Genomic DNA, 19,583 nt, shown 5'->3' with positions numbered 1-19,583 from the left:
ATTTCTGCTCATTTTTTGTTTAATGGAGTTCTTTACTTTTCTTTGAAAAACTTGTTTTGTGGAAAAAGTTTTTTTAATTAATCTCTGTTCGTTTTATATTGACATAGTCTGTTCAGGGAAAAACAAAATAATACATTAAATCTTTTCTTTTCTTTTTAAGACTTCATAGTTTGGCCTGCTATTTGTATGCTGGAGAAACATTTTCAGCAATTTTTAACAACATACAATGTCAAGCCTTCCAATCACTTTCGACTATTAAAAAGGGCACTAGGCCTTCCGATTTCCAATCGAATGAGCCCTTTTGGAAACGCAACGCTTTCTATAAACATCCTATGTGACCCCAAAGCATAAACTCCAACCCTTACCCTAAGATCTGTTAGGGTGGTTGTCATCCTCTATGACCAAATTTCCAGATCTTTCTAATATAGTAAACGAAACGATCTCAAAATGTTAATGAGATGTTTTTGTGGTCATCGTGAGCGTGAGAGGGGTGTTAGTCGCCTTCCAATCACTTTCGACTATTAAAAAGGGCACAAGCCACTCCGATTTCCAATTGAATGAGCGCTTTTCGAAGTTTCTACGGCAACTTCTTCGATACGAAGTCCCCTGCTCTAAAGGAAAAAAAAATGACAAATTATAACGAATGACAAAAACGTCCTTATATGCTCCAAGGCCTTAACTTAACACCCAGGCTCTTAGGGCTGTGGGGGAGTGTTCTGCTCATTACTTAGTCCCCGTGTCTTTGCTGATTTTTGAGTGTTTTTATTATTTAAATAAGCTCCACGATCGCGCTTCCTATGATTTATACAACAGCCTTCTATGTGGATTCTAAATGCCCCCAGGGCATAACTTACAACCCTTGCCCTGGGGGCTCTAAAGGGGCTGTAATCCTCAATAACACCATTGCCAGAACGTTCAACTGCATTTAACAAAAGACATACTTAAACATTTTGATTTTATGTGTTCGGAAAAAGGATGGGCATAATAGAGGCGTTAGTCACTATCCAATCACATTCAACCATTAAAAAATACACTTGCCTTTTCAATTTCCAAGTTAATGAGCCTTATTGAAGTTTCTACGACAACGCTTTCAATAAACCTTTATATGCCCCAGGGCATAACTTACAATCATTGCCCTGAGGGCTGTGGGGGGAGCGGGTGTCATCCTTAAAGACCTAATTTCCAAAACTTTCAACTACGTTCAATAAAATGGCTATCTAAAACTGTTGATTGGATGTGTTTGGGGAAAAGGTGGGCGTGCGAGGGGGGTTAGTTGGCCTCAAATCACTTTCGACTATTAAAAAGGGCACTATCCCTTTGAATTTCTAATTGAATGAGCCATTTTTCAAGTTTCTACGACAAAGATTTCAATAAAACTTTATATGCCCCAAGGGCATAACTTATAATCCTTGCCCTGAGGGTTGTGGGGGAGTATCCTCCTCAAAAATATATTTTCTATTGTGAAATCAACTACGCTCAACTAAATGCCTACCTCAAATCTTTGATTGGATGTGTTGGGGGGAAGTAGGGGCGTGAGGGAGGAGGGGCTAGTTGCCCTCCAATCACTTTCAACTATTAAAAAGGGCACTAGAACTCTCAATTTCCAATCGAATGTGCCCCTTTTGAAGTCTCTACGATGACCCTTTCCATATGAAGTGCCCAGCCCTAAAGAAAAAAATAATAATAGTACATTGTGCCAACATCGTTCTTATATGCCCCCAGGGCATAACTTAAAACCCTTGCCCTGAGGGTTGTGGGGGAGTGTCCTCCTAAAAAACATATTTTCTATCTGGAAATCAACTACGCTGAACAAAATGGCTATCTCAAAATTTCGATTCGATGTGTTTGGGGGAATGATGGGCGGGGAGGGGGGTCTAGTTGCCCTCCAATAACTTTCGACTATTAAAAAGGGTACTAGCCCTTCGAAATTCCAATCGAATGAGCCTGTTTTGAAGTTTCTATGACAACGCCTTCTATAAAAACCTTATATGGCCCCAGGGCATAACTTAAAACCCTTGCCCTGAGGGTTGTGGAGGAATGTCCTCCTCTTTTTTTAGTCCCCATTTCTTATCACGTACTCAAGTGTCCCTGTTCCTTATAAAGATAGTCCGATTACACTACCTATTATTTATACAACAGCTTTCTATAAAAACCATATTTGCCCCCAGGGTACAATTTACCGCTCTTGCATTGAGGGTTCTGAGGGGGTTAGCCTCTTAAAAGACTTAACTCCCTGAACTTGTAACTACGTTGAACAAAATGAATGTCTCAAAATCTTGATTGGATGTGTTTTGGGAAATGGTGGGCGTGAGAGGGGCGTTAGTCACTATCCAATCACTTTCAACTATTAAGAAAAGACAATAGCCCTTTCAATTCCCAATTTAATGAGCCCTTCTGAAGTTTCTACGACAACGCTTTCAATCAAAACTTTATATTCCCCAGGGCATACCTTACAACCCTTGCCGTGGGGGGAGGGGTTGGCATCCTTAAAGACCTAATTTCCAAAACTTTCAACTACGTTGAATAAAATGGCTATCTAAAAATTTTGATCGGATGTGTTTGGGGAAAAGGTGGGCGTGAGAGGGGGGTTAGTTGCCATCAAATCACTTTCGACTATTAAAAAGGATACTATCCCTTTGAATTTCAAATCGAATGAGCCATTTTTCAAGTTTCTACGACAAAGATTTCAATAAAAACCTTATATGCCCCCAGGGCATAACTTGTAATCCTTATCCTGAGGGCTGTGGGGGAGTGTCCTCCTCAAAAATATATTTTCTATCTGGAAATCAACTATGCTGAACAAAATGGCTATCTCAAAATTTTTATTGGATGTGTTTGGGGGAATGATGGGCGGGGGGGGGGGCTAGTTACCCTCCAATCACTTTTGATTATTAAAAAGGGCACTATCCCTTTGAATTTCAAATTGAATGAGCCATTTTTCAAGTTTCTACGACAAAGATTTCAATAAAAACTTTATATGCCCCCAGGGGGCATAACTTAAAACCCTTGCCCTTAGGGTTGTGGGGGAGTGTCCTCCTCAAAAACATATTTTCTATCTAGAAATCAACTACGCTGAACAAAATGGCTATCTCAAAATTTTGATTGGATGTGTTTGGGAGAATGATGGGCGGGGGGGGGGGGGGGGGGCTAGTTGCCCTCCAATCACTTTCGACTATTAAAAAGGGCACTAGCCCTTCGAATTTCCAATCGAATGAGCATGTTTTGAAGTTTCTACGACAACGCCTTCTATAAAAACCTTATATGCCTCCAGGGCATTACTTAAAACTCTTGCCCTGAGGGTTGTGGGGGAGTGTCCTCCTTAAAAACATATTTTCTATCTGGAAATCAACGACGCCGAACAAAATGGCTATCTCAAAATTTTGGTTGGATGTGTTTGGGGTAATGATGGGCGGGGGGGGGGGGGGGCTAGTTGCCCTCCAATCACTTTCGACTATTAAAAAGGGCACTAGAACTCTCAATTTCCATCAAATGTGCCCCTTTTTAAGTCTCTACGACGACCCCTTCCATATGAAGTGCCCAGCTCTAAAGAAAAAAAAATAATAAATAGTACGTCGTGCCAATATCGTTCTTATATGCCCCCGGGGCATAACTTAAAACCTTTGCCCTGAGGGATGTGGGGTAGTGTCCACGTAAAACACATATTTTCTGTGTGGAAAACAACTATTCTAAAAAAATGGACTTTCCCAAATTTTTGTTGTGTTGTTTTTGGGGGATTGATTGGCGTGGGGGGGGGGCTAGTTTCCATACAATCAATTTCTACTATTAAAAAGTGCAATATCCCTTAGAAATTACAATCGAATGAGCCTTTTTTGAAGTTTCTAAGACAACGCCTTCTATAAAAACCTTATATGGCCCCAGGGCATAACATAAAACCATTGCCCTGAGGGTTGTGGGGGAGTGTCCTCCTCAAAAACATATTTTCTATCTGAAAATCAACTACGCTGAACAAAATGGCTATCTCAAAATTTTGATTTCATGTGTTTGGGGGAATGATGGCACTCGAACTCTAAATTTCCAATCGAATGAGCCCCTTTTGAAGTTTCTATGATGACCCCTTACATATGAAGTGCCCTGCTCTAAAGGAAAAAAATAATACATAGTACATTGTGCCAACATTGTTCTTATATGCCCTCAGGGCATAACTTAAAACCCTTGCCCCAAGGGTTGCGGGGGAGTGTCCTCCTCAAAGCATACTTTCTATCTGGAAATCAACTACGCTGAACAAAATGGTTGTATCAAAATTTTGATTGGATGTGTTTGGGGGAATGATGGGCGTGGGGGGGGGGGCTAGTTGCCCTCCAATCACTCTCGACAATTAAAAAGTGCACTAGCCACTCCAATTTCCAGTCGAATGAGCCCTTTTCGAAGTTTCTACAACAACTCCTTTGATACGAAGTGCCCGGCTGAAGAAAAAAAACACATTGTGCCCACATCATTCTTTACTTAGGCAGCACTAGAGTGCTGCCTATGATAAAGAACTGGCAGAGGTAAGTAAGAACATCAATCTTTATTTCCCCCAGAAAAATAAGAATTCACTGATTTTGGTGGTTCAAATTAGATTCTTCTGGTTGTGTTTCTTATGCTGCTGGTTTTGTGCCATCATGATTGTTGATACTTTTGATCCAAAACAGCAATACTGGTCCACCCTGCAAATGTGACTGCTGGGTCACATTTGCCCCCGATGATAAAAAGGGCACTAAAACTTGTAATTTGAGATCAAATGAGTCTTCTTCCAATGAAATCCGACAGAGATTTTGAAATAAAAATCAATTGACCAGAACTTAGAAGCATTGTGCAGTGTATGATAGTTTCAAGAACTTGAGGGTGCATGCATATTTATATAAAATTTCTACTCATGTTACAATTTTTAAACTTTATCTAGCTGAGGAGATTTGATATTGAAATAGCAGTAGGAAGCTACAGGTATGAATGCTAAATCTAGCAACAAGTACGAAATATCTGCGCTCACAACTCCTACAAATTATTTAAATCTTATAAATTTTAAATTTAGTTTTAACTCTGTTTTATATCTTTCTTCCATGTCTCAACTTTATTTAAATTGTAATGAATACTAAAACTAGCAAAAAGTATGGAAGATCTATGGACACGACTACTATGTTCTATTCCCACCTTTTAAATTTGATGTTTTATTTCAAGCCTAATTTGCCCCATGTACTGGGTAAAAACTTAGAAATTGCCCATTTTACCAAAACATACTTATATTTCAATGTTCTTTATTATCATTGAAATGTAGTTTCTTGCCCCCAAAATACGCTCATCCCATTTTTTCTTGGTAGCCTATGAGAAATTCATTTCTCTTTTCTTTTCAGTAATAGTTACCCCCGCCCTGGAAAAACGGGTGATTATTTTTCTTTTTAAATTAATGATACAATACATCTCCCTCAAGAATGGATTAAAGCCGTCGTTTTCTTGATTTTTCTGTTATCATTTTTAACTCTATTTTCATTTTTAAATTTCACTCCTTAGACTTCAATGTTTTCTTTTATTATTCCGTATATGGAAGGGGCTGTTTCCTCCTCAACGCCTTGCTCTTAACGCTAAAGTTTGACTCTTTCTCACTACTCTATTTATTAAAACAGTATAAAACTTTAGCGTAAAGAGCAAGGCGTTGAGGAGAGGACAGCCCCTTCCATATACAGAACAATTTCTGTTCATTTTAAGTTTTAATGTTGCTCCTTACTTTCAGTTTAAAAAAAACTTGTTTCTTTTATTTAATTTCTGAACGTTTTTGAATTAATGCAGCTTTGATTTTGGCTCACTGTACATGAATAATTAAAACATAATTTGCATATTAATTTTACTTTTTTTGGCTAAATGGCTTTCTCGAAATTTTGATCTGATGTAACTTACGAAATAACTTACATAACGAACTTCTATATTCGTATATTTTTATTACGTAAATGAGGGGTTCTCCCCCAAGTCAATACCTTGCTCTTTACTCTAAAGTTCAAATTTTGTTCCAATTCTTTAAGACCCCTGAATCATAAAGGCCATTTAATTAGAATAGATAGCTTTTTTGAAAGTACTAAAAAAAACTTTAGTGTAAAGAGTGAGGTATTGACAAGGGGGAGAACCCATCACCCTCATATACTTAATAGTTTCTGTTCGTTTTAAGTTTTAATGTTGCTCCTTGATTTCAGTTGAAAAACTTGTTTTTTTATTTAATTTCTGATCGTTTTTTTAAATAATGCTGGGAAATCCAGCGGTCCCCGACATAGAAGTGTCCCTATCCCCATGACAATATCCTCCATGGAAACATCCTCTCACGTAGTCTCTTCCTCCGACCCCCCTTCCCACCAGAAAAAAATCCCTCCTGAAAACGTCTGCATACTTCCAAGTAACAAATACTATATGTAAACAATGGGCAAAGTTCATAACTTGGAGCCCTTCCCCTGGGGACTGTGGGGGATTAAGTCATCCTCAAAGACATATTTATTAGGTCTTCGACTATGCTGAACAAAATAGGTATCTAAAAAAAATGGGTATCTCAGGTGACTTTGGGAAAAAAATGAGCGTGGGAGGAGGCCTAGTTGCCCTCCAATTTTTTGGTCACTTAAAAAGGGCACTAGAACTTTTAATTTCCATTCTAATGAGCCCACTCGCAATATTTTATGATTACTGGATTGATACAATCACTCCTGGAAGAAAAAAAAAAAAAAAAAAAAAAAAAAAACACGCATCTGTTATCTTTCTTCTGGCAAAAAATGCAAAATTCCACATTTTTGCAGGTAGGAGCTTGAAACCTCCACAGTAGGGTTCTCTGGTACGCTGAATATGATGGTTTGATTTTCATTAAGATTCTACCATTTTTCGGGGGAATTTCTCCCCTTTTTCAAAAATAAGGTAAATTTTTTCAGGCTCGTAACTTTTAATGGTCATGACGAAATTTGATGAAACTTATATATTTGAAATTAGCATAAAAATTCGATTCTTTTGACGTATCTACTGGTATCAAAATTCTGTTTTTTAGAGATTCGGTTACTATTGAGATGGGTTGCTCCTTACTTACAATTTGTTATCATGAAATGTTTGATGAAAGTATAAGAGCCTAACTATTGATAACATTCAGTAAAAGGATCAGCCTTTTATGGTGATCCTAAATATGTATTTGTTTATTAGTAAATAGTCCAGGTATTAGAAAACAAGAAAGTTTGTACAAATATAGAAAACACAAGGAAAACAACTTAATAAGGGGCAATTTCGGTAATAATATGCAGTCAACGTTTGCTTGCAATGCAAGAGTACCCATGATCTGATATATGAAGCCACCGGTGGTCGGCGTTTACCCCCCCCCCCCCGCGGAAAATAAGGCTTTCAGAATTTGAGAATTTTATTTGTGTTTTATTTCCATTGGGGGAAGAAACTGTGGTACTTGTGTATTATGTGCCACTCATTCAAGTTTATGCTGTGTAAAACTCAAGAACAAACCGGTTTCTTTGTTAGTTTCTTTCAGCTTAGCATGAGACAAGACAAGTGACAGAATAGATGGGAAATATATAATTAGGACTATATATTTGCAAAATAGGGAGGGGGGGGGTAAAGTAATTGGATAGTTTGAAGTCAGAAAACAATTCCTTCTAGGTATGGCCATTAAAAAATTACAGAAGAATAGCAAGGTATCTAGAAATTTTGTTAACTAAAAAAAAAATTAAAAATTAAATTATATGTTAAAAAATATCCCTCTAACGCTTCTGCATTGCTCAACAGAACTAAATGATGGGAGTTTATATCTTAGTTTTTGTAAGTAGGCTATTGTTTTGTGTAATTGTTTGTCTCTAAGCTTCATTAAATAAAGAAAAAAAAACAAGTTTTTTCAAAAAGTAGTAAGGAGCAACATTAAAACTTAAAACGAATAGAAATTATAACGTATATTACGGGGGTTGCCCCCTCCTCAACATCTCACTCATCACGCTACAGTTTTTGGCACTTTAAAAAAGTTACTTATTATTCTAATTAAACAACCCTTGTGTTTCAGGAATCGTTTTTAAAGAATTGGTACAAAATTTAAACTTTAGCGTAAAGAGCGAGATGTTGAGGAGGGGCAATCTCCCTCATATATGTAATAATTTCTGTTTGTTTCAAGTATTGATGTTGCTTCTTACTTTAAGTTGAAAAAGCTTGCTTTTTTCAGATAATTTTTTAAATAACCAGCTCCATGGAAAAATCCCCCTCCCCATAGAAATATTCTCTGGACAATTCAATCCTGGTGAAAATTTACCCCAGACAATTACCCCTAACATCTCCATGCATAAAATTGAATTGGTAAAGAGAAAGCAAGACATATAAAATAGTTTTGTATATGAATTCTGGCAAATTCACCTGGTGTAAGATTTCATCTGAAAATTTCACCCCATGAAAACTATCCTCTCCATTGAAAATTCTCCCAGCAGAAAATTTGTCCTCCCCTATCCACCCAAAAAATGCATGCATACTTCCGAATAACAAATAAAACAGTGGGCAAATTTTATAACCTTTCCCCATGGGCTGTAGGGGGTCATTTTATGTCCAAGGACATTGTTATTGGGCCTTTCAACTATGCTGAAAAAAAAACTATCTCAAAATTTTGATGAGAAGATTTTGGGAAAAAGTGGCATGAGAAGGGGCCTAGTTGCCCTCCCATTTTTGGTCACTTAAAAAGAGGACTAGAACTTTTCATTTCAGTTAGAACGAGCCCTCTTTCAACTTTCTAGGCCCACTGGGTCTATACAATCACCCCTGGGGAAAAAAACACGAACTGTTTGATTACCCATCAAAATCCAAACAGAGGTCATTGAAATATTGATCTTTTACCAAAATTCCGATATATTCAATCCGATATATATAATGAAATATTGATCTTTTACCAAAAGATTGTTACCAAAATTATTGTATTCATAAAACTTTACAGTTTCACAAAATGTAATTAAACAAATATAAAAGGTTTTTCAAATAAAGTAAGGAGCAAGTTTAAAACTTAAAATAAATATAAATTGCTCTGTATATAAGGGGGACTGCCCCTTCTTGACACCTTCCTCATTAAAAAAAAGTTTTTTAGTGCTTGGAATGTTTTTTTTTCCAATTGCAAATTTTCTTTAAAAACTTGGAAAAAACCCAAACTTCACAGTAAAGAGTGCTAAGGTAAGCACAGCTAAGGAAGAGGCAGTCCCCTTCATACAAAGAATAGTCTGTTCAAATAGGTTTCAAATCTTTTCCTTGCTCTCAGTTGAAAAGCTCTTTTTTTTATTTAATTTCTTATTGTTTTTAAAATTATTCCCAGGCCTAACCAAGATATAATTTGAGGTACCAGTCCCTTAAATCCCTGGTCAATCACTTTTAAAATGTGTAAATCAATATTTGTGTTGATTAGTAATGTCCTATATTTAAATTTGTAATTTCAATTGCCCTGCCTTGCCTTTTCAACCTCTGTGCTGGTAGATACGGGAATATACCATTAGCTATATAGAGAAACACTAATTAATTCCTACTCCCCCCTTCCTCTATCAACGTTTATCTGAAGTCTAAGCAGTTTGCTGATTAAAATTTACTTTTGTAGGAATCTACCCTACCCCCACCTAAACAATGACTCACCCCCCCTAATTATAGCTGATACGCAATTACAGATCACCAAATGTAGCCTAATTTCATTACAAATAGAGCGAATCAACTAGGTTCAATCAAGCACTATCACCATGTGGCATTATTTCTTTTGCAACTGGGAAGCCTAAAACATAGTTATTGATACTTTTAAATCAATTAGCTTCTCAGGATTTTAAATTGATTGCAAATTCATCCTCTTTGGGGTTGTCATAGTTGGGTGCCCTAAACTGCCTAAACTGTCACCCAACCATCACTGCTATTTTGGCATCTGCCCCCCCCCCCAGGAAAATTTTCTGCCAGTGCCCTTGCCAGCCCCGACTGCTGGTCATGTCTTAACCAAACTAAAACTGGAAGGACTTGGCTTGAGTCAGACAACTGACCAAACAGTTTGTTATTTTATGATAACCAACTGAACTGTAAGTAAGGAGCAACTCAACCCAATAGTAACCAAAACTCCAAAAAACAGAATTCCCCCCCCCACACCCATTATTTCCTCAAAGACCATCAATCAAAATTTTAAGTTAGCCGTTTGATTCAGCAGTTGAAAGGTCCAATAACTATGCTTTTGGTGATGATATGGCCCTCAATAGTCCCTGGGGAAGGGGTTCTAAGTTATGTAATTTGCCCATATTCTTCACATGTAGTATTTGTTATTGGGAAATGCACATACATTTTTGGGGATAGTTTTTTATGGAGGAGGGGGGGGGGTTTCCATGTGGAGAATTTTCTGTGGGGAGGGAAGTTTCCAGGTGAGAATTTTCAAAAGAGGGGGGGCAAGGCAATTTCCTGGCATGATTTGAAAAACAGTCAGATATTAAAATGAAAAGTGTTTTTCAACTGATAGTAAGAAGCAACATTGAAAATTAAAATGGACAGAAATCATTCTGTACATGAGGAGTGCTGTCCCTTCCCCAACCTTTGCTCTTTACTCTAAACTTTAACTTTTTGTCCTGATTTTTTAGAAAGACTACTAAAACACAAAGACAATTGATTTTGAAGGAGTTTTTAAATAACTTTCAAGACTTTAACATAAAGAGAAAGGGTTGAGGAAAGGGCAGCCCCTCTCATTTACAAAATAATTTCTGTTTGTTTTAAGTTTTAATGTTGCTCCTTACTTTCACTTGAAAAAACTTGTCTTTTTAATTGATTAATAAAAAGTAGACTGGTTGGTGTGTGCTACCTAATGGTAAGCAGAAAGTGTTGACTACTTTTGTGGGGATAAATTATAATTTTGCATGTAGTTCTCTAAATCTTGCCTGGATAATTTGTTGTTTTTTTTTCAATTGTTTAATGAAAATAGCCTACCAAAAAATCTTCTTCCTGAATCTGGGGAGAGGTTGAATATCCCCCTGCCCCCTCCCAATTGACATACCTGGGAGGAACAGAATATAAAGAACCAAACAAGCAAATTATAGGCAAAATATGGGAATGAGCTTAAAACTGTTAGGTCAAGTTTTATGGATAAATGATATCCATAAAACTATGGATAAATAAAAATGTGTGGTAATTGTGGTAATTATGCCAATTTTCAGTAAACACATCAGAGGCCTAAGAATTGCCTGCTTTGACCATCAGTAGGCCAATGCTAAAACTATGATATAACCAAGGGTTAACATTATTTTCAGACATGTAGTCCAAGTTCAGAAGAATATAGGTTAAAAGTGCAGAATATGCTAGAACAAAAAGAAAGCTTTTTTTATCTTTTTAATTTGATGGTATTTTTTACTGTTAAAGTTGGGTTTGTGACAATTCACCCATAGCCCCTCTGAGGGTCCCTTACATAGGATATATAGGAAATAAAATAAAGCATACACAACTATTACTTTATAATATGTAACATATTTGCATTAATCAGATTATTATGCTTCTTTCTATTAGTTTTATTCATATTTTTTGTTCAATTTCTAATTACTAATCATAAGAAAGAATCAATTTAAAATTCTGAAAACAACTTAAAAATATAAAATAGGCCTACTTACTTAAAAGCCTTTACATTCCTAAAAACACTTTACTTTACCCTCAGCCCCTCCTAATGTGTAAATATATAGCCCAAATTACATATTTCCAATACATTCCACTGCCAGTTGCTCTAGTTTTCTGGTTCTTGTTTTGTCACAGTTGATTAAATTTATGGGTATAGGCTAGATGTTGAAACAAGAGACACATTGGTACAATGTATGGGAAGTATATAATTTGGGCTATATATTTATGCATTAATGGGGGGGGATGTACAGTATAGTGGATCTTTAGTCAAAATGTGTTAGCTACAATTATTATGTATATTATGCAGTAAGAATTGTTTTCTTAACATATTTTCCTTCTCAATAACACCTAATCTAGACCTTTACCAATGTTGCTTCTTTGCTGTTAAATCTATTTGAAGAAACAAGTGATGTATGGAAAACATAGATGCCAAATACAGGCTATAGAATATATTTGCATATTAGGTGGGGAACAGGGGGGGGGGGTAAAGTGAAGTATCTTCAGGATTGATATAGCCTAAGTAAGGGACATCCACCATTTGGCTAATATGAGAGTGAAGTTCATTTGTGATGCAAATGAATGTCATATTTAGATTGAGGATGCAATTCTAGGTATATATTTGCACATTGGGGGGGGGGGGGGTGTTGATATACATTCTGTGAATATATAGGTCCAAAGAAATTCATGAATTTCTTAGAAAAACTGGAAAAACAAGGAAAGAAGTGAAGATAAAGGCTCTCTCCCTGCAAAATGTGTTAACTAGGATTATTCTGCATATTATGCAGTAAGAATTGTTTTCTTAATATGTTTCTTTGTGTCCAGCTGGACTCCTAGGCTTAAAATACTGGTTGGCCAGTTGGCTAATTTAATGATTTGTACATATATATATATATATATATATATATATATATATATATATATATATATATATATATACATAAACTGTCAAATTAGCCATCTGGTGGTGTCCATGGAGTAACAGAACAAACAAATTACATAGGCTAGCCTCTATGTATTCATCAAGAAAGTGGGGTGCACTGTCTGGGTAGTAACTATTATGGGTAAATATCTTTCAAATCATATTATTGACTTAAGAATAAAGTGAATATACCACTTGATGCCTTTTTCATGTTCTTTCCAAATATAGTAATCATTTTTGTCAGAAATGAATTTTGCCCCCACCCCTATATACCAATTCAGGGTATATATTTCCACATTAGGGGGATGGGGTAAAGTTTTAAACTTACCTCTCATTTACATCAGAAATAAAATTTGCCCCCACCCCCTTAATCTGCTAATATATACCCTGAATTGGTATTTATAGGGGTGGGGGTAAAATTCATTTCCAACAAAAATGATTATTATATTTGGAAAGAGCATAGCTAGGCCTACAAAAAGGCATCAAGTGGTATATTCACTTTAGCCTATTTGTAAGTCAATAATATGATTTGGTAAATATTTACCCTATTATCTTGAAAAGGAGCATAAAATAAGGGTCAATTAACTTTAACCATAACCAATGCAACTTTAACCATAAAATCAGCTATTGAAAAATTCTTATTTTTGTCTTGGTAGGCTATCACTTGAGTGATATTGGGCTGCCTGGTTGGATAATTCCTAAATGGTTTGGCTAACACCTTTTTTGGGGTTTAGTCACACATTTATTTAACAACTATAGGCCTACAATTTATAGACCATGTAAATAGCCTATGTCTCAATCTGGAGAGCCGCTATTCTGCAAATTTTCCACAAAGAGACTGGCCTATTTTACTCAAGGGATAATTGTAGCTAATAGGAATACAATACAAAACATTGGACAATCCTTCTGATCATACATGTTAGGCTAGGCCTAATCACTAATCACCTTGACTATTAGGGTAACAATTTGGAAAAGGCAATTGTCTCAGGTGAGGTACAGCATTCTGCATAATTTATTTCTATTCTACTGATGTTGTTGATTCGGTTATACGTCCTGTCTTGTTACAGAACCTCAGAACGGTTCGATAATCAATCTTTTTATAGATTCCCAACTTTTAAATTAATTGTTTTGATTATATACAATTATTTCAAGTTGTGCAAAACTGAGCAGTAAGTTTTGTATTATTTCATAAATTCAAGAAAAGACGTTTTTACTAAAACTATTCATTTTCTAACATAAAGCAAAACAATTATTATTTGACATTAAATACGTATATTCTTACTGTAGCATTGTTTAGGTGCCACTGCATACTCTTTTTTTTTAACAAGTGTCTCTGTGGTTCTTGAATCTTGACACAAAGGATTAGTCACCTAATATAGACCTCGACATCACGTCAATTTATCGGCAGCCCGCCGCCAATGAAAGATATGGTGACGTGGAGAAAAATTTCGGTGCCGCACCACCGGTCTGTCTACATATAGCCTTTTGTTTTCACAGTGATTTGCTGATTTCGGTATGCTAAGTAACTTTTTGAAGGTCTATCGATATTGAGCTCTAACCAGGAAATAGAAATAAGATCTTACAAGCAGAGTAGGCAGTGGTGTATTTAAGGTCCCCTGGGACATAACTTGCAACACTTGCCCCCGGGCTCTGGGGGGTTTTGTCGATCCTTGAGTTTTTTTTGTCTGATCTTTGAACTATTTTGATCAAAATGGCTGTCTCAAAATTTTGATCGGATGCGTTTGGGGAAAAGAAGGTGTGTGGGGGGGCTAGTTGTCCTCCAATCACTTTTGACTCTTAAAAATGGAATCAGAACTTTAAAGTCTCAATCAAATGAGCCCCCTCCGTGGTTTATACGACTACCCCTTCCAAAAAACTATTTAGGCCTCCGGGTTATAACTTTCAACATATTCCCCTAGGCTCTTGGAGGTGTTTTTCGACCCCGGAGTTTTCTTTTATCTGATCTTCGGATTATTTTGATTGGAATGGCTATCTCAAATGTTGTTTGGATGCATTTGGAAAAAGAGGGCGTGGGGGAAACTAGTTGACCTCTGATCACTTTTTGCTCTTAAAAAGGGCACTAGAACTTCTTATTGCCAATCGAAGGAAACCCCTCCGAAGTTTATGCAACCATTCCTTCCATATAAAGTTCCTCTAGTAAACTAACATCTCCACTTGTAAAATGGGGCCGCGAACGAGAAAGTAAGACAAAAAAAAAGGGAATTTTGCACACGCATTCTGGCAAATTCCCTCCGTGAAAACTTTCCCCTGGAAAGTTCATCACTAAAAACTTCCATCCTAATGTGAAGTTCACCTTGTAGAAAATCCATCCCAAGAACCTTTCAACTATACTGAACAAAACAGTTATCTCAAAATATCAGAGGACTTGTTGGTTCAAAAGAGTGTGGGAGGGGGTCTAGTTGCCCTCCAATTTTTTGGTAACTTAAAAAGGGCACTATAACTGTTAATTTCTATTCAAATGATCCCTCTCCCGATATTCTAGAGCCATTGATTCGATACGATCATCCCTGGGACAAAACAAACAAATGAATAAACACGCATCCGTGATATTTCTTCTTGCAAAAAAGCTCCATATTTTTGCAGATGGGAGCTTGGAAATTCTACAATAGAGTTCTCTGATAAATTGAATCTGATGGTGTTATTTTCATTAAGGTTCCTTAGCTTTTAGGGGATGTTTCTCCCTTTTTCGAAAATCCGACAAATTTTCTCAGGCTGGTAGCCTTTGATGGGTAACACAAAAATTTGATGGGTATATATTTGGAATCAGCGTAGTAAGCCAACTCTTTTGACACATCTATTGATATCAAAATTCAGTTTGTTAGAGTTTCGGTTACTATTGAGCCGCGTCACTCCTTACTTACAGGTCGTTACCACGAACTGTTTAGTAGAACTGGTAAAGTTATTAGAAAAACAAATGCTATTAGAAATAAAAAAAAAATATATATTTCTTATTGTTATGGTTAAATTTCTATGGTCTTATAATTCTAAGTATTATTATTAAAACATATTATTAAGTTTTTTCTATAATTAACAAAATACCTTTTATATATTTTATATTACTAGAGACATTAGCAAACTTACTGTCTACTGTTATAAACTATTTGTCTATTTATTGTTTTGAACTCAAAAGAAGTCGGAAAATTTCAATTATTTTTTACTCCGGTTACTTCTTAACTGTCAGCAAACCCGACATTAAACAATTGATGCATGTTGACCAGTTATTATCCTTTGCGCCTCCTGTTTTAAAATATTATACATTTTAGTCACAATTCATATGCAGTTGCTAGTAGTATATCACCTGCTTCAATTTCGACCCCAAGAGTTTTTGTAAGCATTCCAGCAAACATGTCAAGTGTGCCTTCTTTGCTATGTCGCCCACTTATTCCCATAACAGATTTTTGGATCGAATCGTAAATAATCCTTTGGGCATAGAACAAGAGACTTTTTGGATTGAATCGTAAATAATCCTTTGGGCATGGAACAAGACACTGAATGCACCCTGAATAACTTCATTGCCAGTAGCGAGCTATTTTGGATAATTATTACGATTACACGGATGGCAAAATTTTTGAAATTAAATTTTATGTATTATGTTGAAAGGGAGGAAAAAAAATTAGCTTTTCTCTAAAAAAAGATCCTTTTTTGTCTTAGACACAAAATTTTCCTTTGCATCACACAAATGAAATGTTATGGCTATGTAGCGACTGAAAACGGTAAGGAAAAGCTACAGTTGCAGTAATTAATCCACTCGGCAGCGGGAACGAGAGTATGGCCAATTCATAAGCGAAACAATAAGAAATAAAACTGGGAAACTTCATTTTTACACTTACAAAAAAATAAAAACGCTCAGTGGCTCGGAGATGCCGGTAAAGGACCATATTATATACTTGGACCTTACTATCGAATGACGGAAAGTAGAGGTCTGACCTTTGCCCCTTCTGTGCTTTTATAGAAAGGATCCTTTTGTGTGTGGTCGTATTGCCAAAAATAAGCAAAAATTTGACCGCCATACAATGAATCCTTTATACGATCCTATTCTGTATTTTCGACGTAATACCTCAAATTAGGTATTCTTTTCTTAGACCACACTGCCGTTCTATGACAAACAAATATATTCTCAAACGGGGATAAATTCCATGTATTTAGACAGGGAAAAAAAAACAAAAAAAAACAGGTACAAAAGTCGAGATATTTCGTTCCCATATACAGCGACCGTCATCAGTAGAATCAATCTACTGATTCTACTGATGATGGCCACTGTATATGTGACTAAATATCTGGAATTTTGTACCTGTTTCTTTTTTTTCACTGTCTAAATAAATGGATTTATCCCCATTTGAGAATTTATTTGCTTGATTCTATTCTGCTGCCACATTAACTCTATCACATTACAGCTGGTATAGATACGCAATATCTATGCTCAGCATCCCGGCAGAGTCAGACACATGGGCTAAAAGCTTGTGAAATACTTTTCGGAATGTGAAGTTTTGATTCCTCTTTAGCTGTGTTTTTAGGACAACGATTGTTTCTTTTTTTCTTTTCTCTTTTTATTTTCTTTCTATTTGTTGTTTTTTTATGGGGGGGGGGGGGGAGAAAAAAATTTTCTAATTCAATAAAAGTAATTTGTTGGTGACTTTTATAACATAATAAACATTTTAATAGTAAAGTTTATAATACAAAAGAAATTCATTAAATATCACTTTGTAAAAAGTCCATTTTTACATTTACACTTTTTCCAGTGCTAACTTCAATAGCTGAGGCTTTGACTTCTGTATGACCAAATTCCAAAGCCACCTGTAGTTCCCTTACCCCCTTACGAGAGTGCTTCCCCTGTGTTAGCTCCATACGCATAGTGGCTAACCGCCTTACGTTAGACTCAGTAATGTATTTCTGTTCGTCAGAGTCAGAACAATAAACGTTCAGTACCACAACTTGCTGATTAGCTGCAGCCGGAGTATAGCTTCTAACAACTCGGTCACCCAGAGCAACTGACTGATCGGCAATCACAAATTTATCGAAGACATCGGAGCACCATGACTCATTGTCTCGTTTAATCAGTTTTTCTATAAAGAGACAAAAGTTAATATATGGATCGGAGCACATCGGAGCACCATGACTCATTGTCTCGTTTAATCAGTTTTTCTGTAAAGAGACAAAAGTTGATATATGGATTAAAAATAAATATCCAAATTTAAACCCTATTTCAGAAATTTCTTTAAGGTGAGAGCCATATATAGGGCTAACAAGGGGAATACTAGAGCCCCATGCTTTCCAGATCCCTGAACACTTTAAAGGGAAAACTAAATGTAAACTTTCGAAATTTAAGAGGAGTAAAGACATATCAACAGTGTTGCATGTTGTGTATGCTTATATGCTCAAATGATGAAACTAAAAACTTTTGGGGAGTAGGACTAGGTATCAACAGCGTTGCTAATGCTTTTAAGTAAACTTTACCAGTTTTCCCACTAAAATTGGACCGCAAGAGGTCAATTTTAGCCATCTGAATAGCAAGTTAAAGAAAGGTCCGAGCAAGAAAGGAGCAATTAAAACCAAAATGTACAGGAAAATTTGTATTGTACTATCAAATTTCCAAATGTACCGCATTGTACCGGGATCTCTAGATTTTATCAAAAACGGTGCAGTTTTACCGCGTTGGTGACACTAATATCGAATATCAGAATTTTCTATCAATCTCAGTATTTAAGCATAATCACTTTTGATCTATTGGTCTTCTTTTGGAACGAAAAACAAGGTCTGATTGGCTGAAAAGGATGACGCATAGACATACTTTTTTAGTTGCTCAATAATATTTATTTTGCTTTAAGCAAAGAAATATATTACCCCGCTAGGAAGGGATATAGATGTGTAACTCTTCACTCCCTCTCAGGATGTTTCTATTTCTTTTAAACCATTTCTTATGACATCTTACCAACCCGTTCACAGAAGTCCCGCTTTTTGTTTGACCTCAGATGGATTGCCAAAAGTTCTTTTTTTTGGTAACCGATCACCGTTCTTCCGCAAAACAAGGGCTAACCATTTTAACATTCTTTCATTATAGCCCTAGAAAGTGGGATCAAACCATTTAAATTGATTAAATTCAATAAGCTATTACTCGTTATTTCAATTGATTGCAATAGTTGCTAAGGAATTTAGCTAGGAATGCTGTTCAATTCAGACCATAAAATAACATATCGCATTGGATTCTTACCAACAGAATGAATTCCTTGGATTATTTTGATTTAAGATAATAACTCCCATTGTTAATTGGGACCTTCTTCTTTCTAATATTTGTAATTGATTTATTTTTATCACTACATAGATGGAAATTATACTAACAATACATTTTTCAATTGGAGCTCATTTTTATAAGCTAAAAGTCTTCTTAATTTGCCATTATGGGTGTTCAAAGTACCGAGGACATCAAAATAAAAGCATTTTTGCTTACTGGATCTATCTTAGGTCTACTCATGCTTGAAAACCGCTCTTTACGCTACAGTTCGAATTTTGTTCCAGTTCTTTAAGAATGACCCCTGAATCACAAAGGCCGTTTAATTAGAATAAATAGCTCTTTTGAAAGTACTGAAAACAACTTTAGCGTAAAGAGGGAGGTATTGAATAGGGGGTGAACCCCCTAATATACGTAATAATTTCTGTTCGTTTTAAGTTTTAATGTTGCTCCTTACATTCAGTTGAAAAAACTTGTTTTCTTTATTTAATTTCTGAAAATTTTTTAAATAATGATGGTAAATATGGTGCCCCCTTCATGGTAAATTTTCTTCCCCATGAAAAATTCCTCCATGGAAAATTCCTCAAACGTAACCCCCTCCCCCCACCAGAATAAACCCCCCTGAAAACGTCTGCATACTTCCGAATAACCAATACCATGTGTAAACAATGGGCAAAGTTCATAACTTGCAGCACTTCCCCCAGAGACTGTGGGGGATTAAGTCATCCTCAAATACATGGTTATTAGATTTTTCGACTATGCTGAACAAAATGGATATATCAAAATTTTGATCGGGTGACTTTGGGAAAAAAATGA

At 36.1% G+C, this 19,583-nt stretch overlaps 2 protein-coding genes across 4 annotated transcripts in view; both read right to left on the bottom strand.

The window, feature by feature from the left end:
- Reps (RALBP1 associated Eps domain containing) overlaps positions 1-13,644 on the bottom strand; it is a 101,331-nt gene extending 87,687 nt beyond the window's left edge. For both annotated transcript variants that reach the window (XM_089090590.1, XM_089090591.1), the window contains exon 1: positions 13,466-13,644. In XM_089090590.1, the coding sequence (XP_088946716.1) occupies positions 13,466-13,529 (64 nt within the window). In that variant the 5' untranslated portion in view covers positions 13,530-13,644. The remainder of the gene's footprint in view (positions 1-13,465) is intronic.
- Positions 13,645-17,185: 3,541 nt separating this feature from the next.
- Positions 17,186-19,583, bottom strand: part of LOC148951055 (heat shock 70 kDa protein 12A-like) — a 42,911-nt gene continuing 40,513 nt past the window's right edge. The window contains exon 8 of one of the 2 annotated variants that reach the window (XM_089090113.1): positions 17,186-17,604. In XM_089090113.1, coding sequence (XP_088946239.1) covers positions 17,231-17,604 — 374 coding nt within the window. In that variant the 3' untranslated portion in view covers positions 17,186-17,230. Of the gene's footprint in view, positions 17,684-19,583 lie in introns of both variants that reach the window. The other variant, XM_089090114.1, reaches the window with a different exon arrangement.

This window comes from Artemia sp. Qi Xiang Cuo, chromosome 6 (genome assembly GCF_049724085.1).
Source record: "Artemia sp. Qi Xiang Cuo chromosome 6, ASM4972408v1, whole genome shotgun sequence".
Taxonomy (NCBI): domain Eukaryota; kingdom Metazoa; phylum Arthropoda; class Branchiopoda; order Anostraca; family Artemiidae; genus Artemia; species Artemia sp. Qi Xiang Cuo.
This window is presented reverse-complemented; position numbering and strand designations above follow the sequence as displayed.